This window comes from Cherax quadricarinatus, chromosome 41, assembly GCF_038502225.1.
Source record: "Cherax quadricarinatus isolate ZL_2023a chromosome 41, ASM3850222v1, whole genome shotgun sequence".
NCBI lineage: Eukaryota > Metazoa > Arthropoda > Malacostraca > Decapoda > Parastacidae > Cherax > Cherax quadricarinatus.
The window spans coordinates 32,962,108-32,974,672 of NC_091332.1; the positions used below are offsets into that span (position 1 = coordinate 32,962,108).

The following is a 12,565-nucleotide window of genomic DNA, read 5'->3' on the forward strand; positions in this document are numbered from 1 at the left end:
TACCTCGTTATCAGACCAAATTATGGTGTCGCTGATATTTATCTCTCGCAATTTATTTCTTATATAATTGGCTAATTTGACACCTACATAAATGGCCGTTAATTCCAACTGAGGTAAGGTGCGTGATTTGATTGGAGCCACCTTAGCCTTAGACATAACAAGAGAAATGGCACTATTACATTGAAGGTAAGCGACTGCTCCATATGCTAATTTCGAAGCATCGCAAAAAATGTGGAGTACATTTTCTCCATCTTGACTGGCCACATTACGGGGGAACTTCAACATTGGTAATTTTACATATTCCCCTATTAGTTCTTCCCACCTTTCAACAAATTCCTCAGGTAGGGTTTCATCCCAAGCACACTTAAGCTTCCATGCTTCTTGTATCAACAATTTTCCTCTTATGGTAAGTGGAGACACTAAGCCTAGTGGATCGAAGCATTTTGAAACTTCTGCAAGCAAGACTCTCTTGGTTAATTTATTGGGCATGCTGTAGTCATTAGACTTTAACGATAACAAGTCTCCCTCTGTGTCCCAAGTCAGTCCCAGCACATTACTATATTTGGACACTTCAACTCCAGGGTTGTCTTTATTTATTTGAACTCTTAAACTGGACGAATTACTGTTCCATTCCCTCAGGGGCATATTTGCACCTTGCATTATTTCATTAGCCCCTGCGTATATGCTCATTAGTTCCTCTTCAGTAGACGTCACCCCCAGGAAATTGTCCACATAAAATTGTTTACCCATTACTCCACTCAGTGGACCACCCGTACGCTTAAGGTGTGCATTTATCGTTGCCTGGAGTAGGAACGGACTGGAGGTAGCACCAAACAATACACTCCTGAAGTGAAAAGTCTTCAGGGGACTAAGTGGGTCACTAGGATTCTCGGGCCATAAGAACCTAGTGCAATCCCGGTCAGCCTCCTGCAGACCCACTCTCAGGAAAGCTTTACTTATGTCTGCCGTAAAGGCATAATTCTTAACCCTGAAGTTTAATAGTATGTCTCCCAGTTTTTCCGTCAACGACGGACCTGTCATCAAACAGTCATTCAAACTAGGTACACTTTTATTACTCCTGGCACTACAATTAAACACAATCCTCAGAGGAGTGGTCTTAGAATCCTTCTTCACTCCGTGGTGTGGCAAATAGTGACCATAAATCTGGGTTTGCTCGGGAGGTACCTCCTCTATGAATTTATTATTTAACTGTTCATTAATTATATCATCGTAAGCAGTCAACAGTTCTGGTGTCTTGCTCAATTCGTGGAGCTGAGCCTTTAATTGTCCATACGCCATCCGGTAATTAGTTGGTAGGTCTGGATGGTTCAGCTTCCACGGAAGTCTCACCCAGTATTGTCCAGATTCAAATTTAACATCCTTCTGGTATTGTTCTTGAGTAAAGGAATCATCTGGACTTTCTTCATTTACATTGATCCCTATGCTGTCCAATTCCCATAATTTATACACAGGTTCAACTTCATCCTCTATTGAAGTATATTTACACTGGGGTGATACTTCATGAGTAAGACACACCGTAACTGTATTTATGGCTTCCTCCAGTCATTCATTATCGGTACGAGGAAGCCTGCCATACATCACGTGACCTCCTGCGGTCCTTAGAAGGGTGACTCCGCATTTCTTTGTCATACCCTTTACAAAGGTGGCATAATGGTCACTACCTATCAAAATATCTATTGGCCCCACAGAATCATTATTTATACCAGAAGGTGCCAAATTTACCTTACTCGAAAGCCTTTCAGTAGCGTTACCAAGCCCTATTGTAGATATTTTCTCTGGGAGCCTATCCACAATTACGGCATTAATACGTTTTCTCTCATTGCCCAGCCGGACAGTTACATAAACAGTGTCGTATGACTGGGCCTTCTTATTCGAGAGAAAGCCAGATAGCTTGAGTATAGCAGGATCTCCCATTTGTACCTTCATCCCATTAAGGCAGTTACGTTTTATGAAGGTACGTTGTGATCCCTGATCCAGTAATGCTGTTACAGTTTTGGATTTACGCCGTTTATCATTAATCACCACATCCAACACAGGCAAAGCTACCTCAGCTAGGCCATCATTACCGACGTTAGCTGCAATCTTTACGTGGGCTACTGTTGTGTCCGGGTTATTATCACTATCAGTACTATTGTTACCATCATTGCGATTAGATCTGCCCTTACACATAGCTATGTGGTGTCTTCCCTTGTTACACTGATAACAATAGTGCAAGTTAGCACGGCAATCCCTTACATTATGATTTCCTAGACACCTGATACATCTAGCAAGCTCTTCCAATCTTTCCACTTTAACATCCCATGAATTATAGGCATTACAGTTCTTAGAGAAATGAGTACCGTTGCAGAAGATACAATCTCTCCTTTCTTTGCCTGACCTCTTATCAACTGGGCTACCCTTATTGTGGTACTTCCTCCTCTTGCTTGGAGGTGGAGAACCACTATAACTGGCACCTGTCACTTGATACGTGCCTACGTAACCCCGTGTAGTAGGTGGCTTAGGATTATTGATATTAGGATAAGGTTTCCCTTTGTGGAACTTGGCAGGTGCACTGGGGTCTGTAGCCGTGGTATTCCTAGAGGTAATGGGTTGGCTGGTCTGCAGTTGGACAATTAGCTCTTGCAGTCCCACTCTTATTTCTTCCAACCTGAAGTAACCCTTGTGATATCTGTTAGATAACCACTCTATGGTCTTGTGGTTCAATTTATTCTGAATCAAGGCACTCAACAACCACTCTGCTCCCTCCAGATCATATTTATTACTCAAGGTCTTAAGAGTGCTTTCTAGTTTGATCCTAAATTGCTGTAAGCTGTTGCGGTTGTGATCTGGAGTCTTCAAATTAGCCAAATTAGCTACTAGGTCCAGCCTACTTTGCTCCAAGTTACCGTAAGTGACCTCCAACAAGTCAACTGCCTCACTATAGGAGTCATCTACATTTGGGAATGCTTGTATGAGAACATGCGCATCTCCCCTTACTTGTCCCTTTAAATAGCATAATTTGGTAACACTTGCAAGATCACTCCTATCATGTACGACTGCTTTAAAGATAGACCAAAACTCCTCCCAGTGTTCTCCCGGATTAAACACAGGCATACATAATTCTGGGAGTTTTGGTAGACGCCTCTGACTTTCCTTACTAGGCTGACCAACAACATTGTTTACACCCTTTACCTTCTCCAAAGCCTTAGTTTTGCAGGACACAATGTTGTCCTCCACTTCATAATGTTGATCCAGCAGCCGCTCCCTTTCAGCATCATCTGCACAATTCTCTAGCAGCTCTTTTTCATAGTCTTTAAACCACAATCTATATGACTCATGTCTATTTCCTAAGGCATCTAGGTGTAGCTTTAATTCATCAGGGTTTACCGTTTCTTGTCTCATTAACTCCATACACTTCTTGTATGATTTAGTAACATGACCCTTCCGAGCTTGTAGTGACGCTTTCTTTGCTTTGGCATCCATGGACTTGCCAGTCGCACTAACTTCCTCAGACCCAGCCATGGTTAGGGAATTAATAATCACCCATTATACTACTTAAGTAGACGCCTTATAAGAGTAATTCTTGCACTTTACTCTTGTATAAATCCTAGTCACCCATGTGCTAGCAATTTATTGGGCTAATTATCATCCATCACACGATCGATTAAACTCGTGCACCCTACACCCACTTCCTTCAATCAGTCACTTAATTATTAAGTAATTAATTCAATTAATTTTTTCACTGATTGCATCCGGTTTTCGAAGGACCAACGGGCAGATATAGAAAATTTTCTAGGGTGCTTACCTGTATGTACCTCAACATTATATACATACCAGTAATCTCATTGGGAGACAATCATATTGTTTACCGTAGTCACCCCGTGTAGACATGTGAGAAAACTTAACCACCCCTGGTCGCGGCAAGTGGTCCCCTCGACCTCACAATCTTATCCATATCTATCCGAGACCAGTATGGATTGGATAGCACCCACAAGTACGGTGCTACTAATTAATTGTGGACTGTATAGATTATATTAGTTTAGCTGAATGAAGGGGGGGGGGGTAGGATACACCTGGATACATCCATCAAGGAAAACATTTGTACATAATCCCACCACTTACCAGATGTTCTCTGGTGGTCACTTGATGTAGCTGGACCACTCATAACCTATCTAATTACAACATAACACCACTGGCCAGCATACGTTTGTTATAACTAGAAGGGTTACTTAACTGTGGGCGATTGATACTCCTTATTTCCTCCATTTACCGTCTCATTTTCGATGTCCTGCTACACCGACACGGTTCTCAATCCAGCAGGACGAGGTATCTGTTGGTTTGTCTCGCTTTAAAAGTCGTGACTCAAGGAGCTTCACTTTCCTTGTCTCGGGAACAACGAGGTCTAACGTGTTCACTCGGAGCAAAACGACTTATTTCACTTCACGCATTCTCTTAACTTAGCGTTATTATCATTAATTACATTACAATTCACAAGACGATTTAATGGCTCATACTTATTATACACATTAGAGATCACTCCATTAAGATCTGAGACCGATGAGTGATGATTAAACCAAGGGTAATTTTCCCCGGGACACAGTCCAGGACGACGCGTCAGTCACCCACGGTCCTGCCCTTATTTACTCACTTTACCACTCTATTACCGTGGTCCCGTAAATCACGATCCCTCACTCTCCACCAGGAACAGTTACGACACTTCCTATTACGAAATGAGGCCTATATTAATCCTTAGGCCGCCGTGAATGCCAATTTCGTGGTTCCATGCTTTCCCTGCTTCCTCTCCACCTTCAAAACAAACCCGCCATTGCCCCGGCATATCCGCGCATGCGCAAAGGGAACTCTTGGTTCTACTCTATTTTCAAATACATTTTTGACTCATATCGGCACATAAAACACCTATTAGGCGCTATAGTTTCGGAAAATTAAAAATTTTCCACAATATATATGTGTGAAACACTGGCCCATAAGACATATATATGGCCAAAACAGTCAAAGAGTTAAACTCAGTGAACAAGGTATGTTGACGGTAATAATAATAACAACAATAAATAATAATCGCTCTGCGGTGCTTTAACCCTTTCAGGGTCCACAGGCCCTCTCAGAGACTTGCTCTCAGGGTCCCCCAAATTTCAAAAAAAAAAAAAAAAAAAAAAAAAATTATGAAAAGATAGAGAATCTTTTCCCGATCATAATGACACCAACAGTATGAAATTTGATGGAAAACTTAGAGGATTATGCTCTCACGAAGTTAGCGGTCTCGACAATGTTTATGCATCGGCGATTTTGCGCACTTTGAGCCCTATTTTCGGCCAATTCCAGTGCACTAGTTGACAAAAGTCATAACTATTTTGCTAGAACTCCATTTTTTCTATCGAATGAGTACAAGAAACCACTCATTTACCGATTTCAACTATCCAATACAGTGGTCAGAATTTAGCAATTTTGCAAATTTCACACAAATTTCAAAAAGATGCCAATTTCCAAATAGGGTCCAGAATAAAGAAGAAAGACATTCCTGGCACTAAAATAACATTTCCTCTGTTCATTAGTCACATCCCCATGCCCCTCTTGCATTCTTTTGCTTTCCATTTTGAATTTTTATTCTCAAAAAAAAAAAAAAAAATAGGAGATTTACTGTTATGCAGACTACTGCATTAGTGTAGAAATGGTATAAATAATATCGGCACACTTGTGAAAGAATATTAGACTCACCAGTTGACGTGTATTGGACGCTTAGCATGAAACACCACTGCAACCCACCGACACAGCTAACAAGATAAACGACTTCTTCTCAACCATAGGTTCTAATCTCGCCAATAAAATCCCACATACCAATGCCCATGCCGGGGACTACCTAGATGGGAATTTCCCAAATTCCTTCTATTCTGCTCCAACTGAGCCCATGGAAGTCACCGAGATTATAAAGTCACTTAAAAATAACTCAGGGAATCTGTCTCATGTCCCACCATTATTGTACAAGAGAGTGGCCCATGTCCTCTCGCATACTATCTCATTGCTTTTTAACAAGTCACTAGAAGCTAGCACCTTCCCGAAACTACTCAAGACGGCAAGGGTTACACAAATACATAAAGGTGGTGACCCTACAGATTTAAACAACTATAGGTCAATATCAAACTTACCATTGCTATCCAAAATCTTTGAGAAACTCATGCACAGGAGACTATATTCATTTATAACGTCACAAAACATACTCAACCCCTGCCAATTTGGATTCAGGAAAAATAAAAACACTAACGATGCAATTATAAAAATGCTAGATCTGCTTTACACAGCATTGGAAAATAAGGAATATCCACTAGGAATTTTTATTGACCTAAGAAAAGCTTTTGACACAGTAGACCACGGCATCCTACTCCACAAACTTGACCATTATGGTATAAGAGGCCATGCGCTTGCATATTCCAAATATTACCTTACTAATAGGTATCAGTATGTCACCATTAAAGACACAGCATCAACAACACACCCACTTGATACTGGAGTTCCGCAGGGAAGTGTCCTTGGTCCCCTGCTCTTCCTCATATACATCAATGATCTTCCAAACGTATCTCGACACCTGAACCCCATTCTCTTTGCTGACGACACGACTTATGTCATCTCTCACCCTAATCTTGCAACCCTCAACACCATTGTTAACCCTTTGACTGTTTCAGGCCCCTCTCTGAAACTGTCATTCTATGTCGCTCAATTTTTGAAAAAAAAAAAATTATTTTTTCTTATGAAATGATAGAGAATCTTTTCCCGATGGTAATGACACCAAAAGTTCGAAATTTGGTCGAAAACTCGTGGAATTATGCTCCTGTGAAGTTAGCGGTCTCGGCGACATATGAGTATCGGCGATTTCGCCGACTTTGAGCCCAATTTTCAGCCAATTCCATTGTTCCAGTTGACCAAACTCATAGCTATTTCTTTAGAACTCCATTTTATCTATCAGCTGAGCACAAGAAACCTCCCATTTACTAATTTGGACTACCCAATATGGTGGTCAGAAATTGGCAATTTGGCCAATTTCACGCAAAATAAAAAAGATGCCAATTTCAAAATAGGGTCCAGAATAAACAAGGTAGACATTCGTGGCACTAAAATAACATATGCTCTGTTCATTAGTCACATCTCTAGGCCCCTCTTATATTATTATTGCTTTCTATTTTGATTTTTTATTCATACAAAAAAATACAAAATTTACTGTTATGCAGACGACTGCATTATTGTAAAAATGGTATAAATAATATCAGTGCACTAGTGAAAGAATATTAGACTCCCCAGTTGACGTGTATTGGACGTGTGGTGTGATTTATTTACTCTTGAACATTGGTAAAAATCGAACATTTCCGCTACTTTGAGCTCAGTTTCAAGGTCGTTTTCATCGTAAAAGTAATGAAAATCATCTCATTTCTGTAATATGTTTTCCATTTTATCAACTAAGACCATGAAAACGAGAATACAGTGATAAATACTATACGAAAATACACCTCAAAGTCGGCGTTTTATTCCCAAAAAACGATCAGGTTTTTTTTTCTCATTACGCAATGTGTGCTGCAGGATTTTTTTTATGTGGTGCACACTGACCACACAGACCCATTCTCTCACATGTGGGCCTACCAGCTTTCTCCCACTTGATTTGAAGCCGCTAGAATTATTGAGTATATATACGTCAGAAACATTGGCTCGTAAGACCTATCTATACGTCGAAAACAGTCAAAGGGTTAATGAGGAGCTGATCAAAATATCGACTTGGATGACAGCCAATAAACTTACGCTTAACGTTGACAAAACCTACTACATTATGTTTGGTAGCAGAGCAGGAGATGCGCAAATTAACATTAAGATCGACAACACTCTAATTACCAGGCATAATGAGGGCAAATTCCTAGGCCTATATCTCAACAACAACCTGAACTTCAGCACCCATATCCAACACATAACCAAAAAAGTATCCAAAACGGTTGGGATCCTCTCCAAGATACGATACTACGTGCCGCAAACTGCCCTTCTCACACTATACAATTCACTTATATATCCATACCTCACCTATGCTATCTGTGCTTGGGGTTCAACTGCAGCAACACACCTAAAGCCAATAATAACCCAACAAAAAGCTGCAGTAAGAATAATCACTAAATCCCATCCCTGGAAACACCCTCCCCACTCTTCATAGATCTAAACTTACTCCCTGTTCAGTACATCCACACTTACTACTGTGCAATCTACATCTACAGGACCTTAAATTCCAATATTAACCTTGACCTAAAACACTTTCTTGATAGTTGTGACAGAACCCACAGGCACAACACCAGACACAAACATCTCTATGACATTCCCCGTGTTCGACTAAACCTTTACAAAAATTCAATGTATGTCAAAGGTCCTAAAATCTGGAACACCCTACCTGAAAATTCCAAAACTGCAGACACATTCATCACCTTCAAAACTACCATCAGAAAACATCTTATCTCCCTGATACACCCTGTCAACTAATAATACGAATACCACCTGGTGGTTCACACTTACACTCACTCACCCATTTGACCATAAACAGAAATATCAATCTCAATCTCAAAATAATGAATCTTAACTAGTCATAAGTTGGCCTGTGATACTCCAATACTGAAACTACGTATAGTGCCAAAACAAAAGCATTCACATTGCTAAACTCACAACTAGTATTTAGTCACTTAGCCATAATACCAACTTATCTCATAATTTTGTAACATTTTAAACCTAAGATTTAATATAAGTCTGCCCGAAATGCCTAGCCATGCTAGGCGTTCTAGTGGTACACTCTGTAATTATTATTTTACTACATGTAAACCACACAATATCCAAATTCTGTAAACTCAGCATTGTAATACTTATAGAGAATAAAGTTTGAATTTGTTTACTTTTGAACTTTGGTAAAAATCGAACATTTCTGCTACTTTGATCTCAATTTGAAGGTACTTTTCATTGTGAAATCAGTCAAAATCATCTCAATTTCCATAATACGTCTTCCATTCTATAAAATGAGAACAGGAAAACTAGAATACAACCATAAATAACATACGAAAATACACTTCAAAGTCGTTGTTTTAAACCAAAAACATGGTCGGATTTTTTTTTCTCATTATGCACTGTGTGCTGCAGGATGTTTTTTATACCACGCACACCGACCACATAGACCCATTCTTTCATATGTAGGCCTACCAGCTTTCTCTCGCTAGATTTGAAGGTGCTAGAATTTATGCGTACTAGTACGGCACCAACCCTGGCATGCAGGCCGTACTAGTACGGCACCAACCCTGAAAGGGTTAATATTTCTGATTGTGAAAAGGATTTTGAAGGTCCGGTCAGCAGTAATGTAAAACCAAGACAACAGTGCATAAGTGTTTGCAATAAAGTGAACAGAATCCTTGGCTTCATATCAAGAAGCATAAATATGAGTCCTCAGGTTGTTCTTCGACTCTATATGTATATCTTTGGATAGACTCATTTAGATTACGCTGCACAGTTTTGGTCACCATATTATAGAATAGATATAAATGCACTGGAAAACATACAGAGGAGGATAACAAAGTTTATCCCATGTACCAGAAATCTTCCCTGTGAGAACAGACTGATGGCCCTGAATCTACACTCTAGAAAAGCGTAGAATTAGGGGAGATATGATTGAGGTGTATATATGGAAAGCAAGAATAAATAAAGGGAATGTAAATAGCATGCTAAAAATATCTAGCCAAGACAGGACTCACAGCAATGGTTTTAAGTTGGAAAAATTCAGAGTTAGGAAGGATATAGGAAAGCACTGGTTTGGTAACAGAGTTGTGGAAGAGTGGAACAAACTCCCAAGTACCGTCATAGAAGCTAAAACATTGTGTAGTTTTAAAATTAGGTTAGATAAATACATGAGTGGGTATGAGTTGGACCTGACTAGCTTGTGCTAGTAGGTCTGATGCTGTGCTCCTTCCTTATGTGGATGTAACTGGACCTGACTAGGTTGGGTCATTGGCTTAAGCCGGTAGGAGACTTGGACTTGCTGCGCATGGGCCAGTAGGCCTGCTGCAGTGTTCTTTCTTTCTTACGTTCTTATAATGATCTAGCTCACATAACTGTCACATTTCATAATGAGCTAGCTCACATAACTCAAATGTCATAATGATCTAGCTCACATAACTCTCATTTCATTATGATTTACCTCACATAACTTACATGTCATAATGATCTAGCTCACATAATTACCTTTACGTAGAAATCTTCCCTTATCCTTATAGGCAAACCCGAGGTCCTTCCAGTGGTCGTAGTTAACACTGGGGTTTGTCAACATTGAGGAGAAGGAGGTACAAGCTGCTACATAATTCACATCGTCCTCAGTCGCATCAACCTGAGAAGGAATTACAATTATTTTATTCACTAGGAAGTCCTACATCCACAGGGGTCACACGGTGCCTGGGGATGGGGTGCGGGGTATTCAGGTTTACTCCAAGGAAGGGGTTGGTAGTTTAAATCCACTGGAACAAGAGTTTCTCATGGGCAACAAGACAACCCACTCCCCATAAACAGTGTTGCCAGCAGCTTGCTGACACTGCACTGAAGCACTGTGTTACCAGCAGCTTGCTGACACACACTGCACTGAAGCATTGTGTTGTCAGCAGCTTGCTGACACGCACTGCACTGAAGCATTGTGTTGTCAGCAGCTTGCTGACACACACTGCACTGAAAAACTGTGTTGTCAGCAGCTTGCTGACACACTGCACTGAAGAACTGTCTTGTCAGCAACATTTATGGTGGAGTCGAAGTCTGATAGAGTATCACACTGCACTACTAGTGCCTATCATACCTGCAGTGTCTATCATCCTCCCTCCCTGCCTTCTATCACACCAACACCATCATCCTCACTGCCTTCTATCACACTACCCTCATCTTTGTTGCCTTCTGTCACACCACCATTATCTTCACTGCCTTCTATCACAATTCATTATCCTTGTTGCCTTCTATCACAATCCATCATCCTTGTTGCCTTCTATTACATTACTATCATCCTTGCTGCCTTCTGTCACACCACTGTCATTATCTTAGCTGTCTTCTATCACACTACCATCATCCTCGCTGCCTTCTATCACACCAACATCATCCTTGTTGCCTTCTGTCACACTGCCATCATCCTTGCTGCCTTCTGTTGCACTGCCATCATCCTTGCTGCCTTCTATCACTTACCTCAAGAAACTCAGCTAACTTCCTGATCGTGGTAACTGGGTCTTGATGTAATTCTTCGTAGCTCACAAAGAAGATATTTGGATTTTTTCTTAGCTTCCAGTAACCCAACACATGATCAAAGAAGGGGCTGTATAACACTGAAACAAGAACAACCACTGAATACAACACTAAAACAAGAACAACCACATAACACTGAAACAAGAACAACCGCTTAATACAACACTAAAATAAGAATAACCACTTAATACAACACTGAAACAAAAATAAAATCAGTCAATGAAACAATAAACATTACTTGAAGATATAAATCAAGAAAAGCATTATAAAACTGGCCTCTTCAAGGGGGGCTCCTTGGCGTGGTGAAGAGGCTCTTGGTCTGAGGAATTAGACCTGTCGGTCTTCTTCCTCAGACCGAACCTAATTACCCCCCAATCTCCCCTCCCCTATCCCATCCTCCCCTTTTTCCTTTCCTCCTCCTCCTCCCCACCCCTCCCTTTTGCCCTTCCTCTTTTTGGCCTTTGGGATTGCTCCCACAGGCACGCTAGTTCCTAGGTAGGGGAAAGGATACCGGGGTCTATCCCATTCCGTTGAGGTTCTTGGCGGTGGCGTAGTTTGCCGTGGAATCTGGATCGCCTGGGGATGTCCCGATCCCTCTCCTGTATCCCGGAGTAGCTTTGGGTATCCCGGAGTAGCTTTGGCTTTCGGGCGACGGGTGTATCTCTGGAAGCCACCTTTCGGATTCCGGGGGTGGTGGCCGAAGGAGGTATGCTTTGTGGCGGATATCCGGCCGCCCTCTCTTTTGTCCACTGAGGTAGCTCGGCAGATGTGAGGTTGCTATCCCGGATTGTTAGTTTACTAGCATGATGGGTAGGGTATGGCACGGGTTCCATGCTGCATCTGCGCTACTTGCGGTGCTGAGGTCCTCTTGGGCGCGGAGGGAGATTTCTGGCCCTTTCATTCCTCCTAGGAACTATCCCTCCCTAGTCCCCCCTTTTTTTATTCTTTTTTTTATTTTTATTTTCTTTTCTTCTTTCTTTTTTTTTCTTAAAAACAAAAAGAAAGAAGTAACCTAACCATGGCAGCCCTAGTCCATGAACCTACTACCCCCGGGCCCCTTCTTGATACCACACCCTGTTCTGACCCTGCCTTGTCTTTGGACCACTCTTCAGACACTCCTCATGCCTCTGTACCTATTGCCGGTGCTGTTTCCTCACCCACTTCAGGTACTGAGGCCTCGACTGACTCCTTCGATTTATCGGACCTTCGCTCTCCTCTGACTATGCTTCCGGCCTCTCCCTCTACGGTGCGGCAATTTTCAAATCGCCGACCCGTT

At 41.4% G+C, this 12,565-nt stretch overlaps 2 protein-coding genes across 6 annotated transcripts in view; one reads left to right on the forward strand and one right to left on the reverse strand.

Moving 5' to 3' along the window:
• Positions 1–12,565, forward strand: part of LOC138853837 (zinc finger protein 84-like) — a 161,267-nt gene that overhangs the window by 115,432 nt on the left and 33,270 nt on the right. The gene's annotated exons all lie outside the window — the stretch shown is intronic.
• The window catches only part of LOC128695778 (sulfotransferase 1E1-like), a 200,534-nt gene that overhangs the window by 9,856 nt on the left and 178,113 nt on the right, over positions 1–12,565 (reverse strand). For 3 of the 4 annotated variants that reach the window (XM_070093141.1, XM_070093140.1, XM_070093139.1), the window contains exons 7-8: positions 11,233–11,369; positions 10,258–10,399 (exon numbers count right to left, since the gene is read on the reverse strand). The exons of the other annotated variant lie outside the window; for it this stretch is intronic. In XM_070093141.1, the coding sequence (XP_069949242.1) occupies positions 10,258–10,399; positions 11,233–11,369 (279 nt within the window). The remainder of the gene's footprint in view (positions 1–10,257; positions 10,400–11,232; positions 11,370–12,565) is intronic. 4 annotated transcript variants of the gene reach the window in all.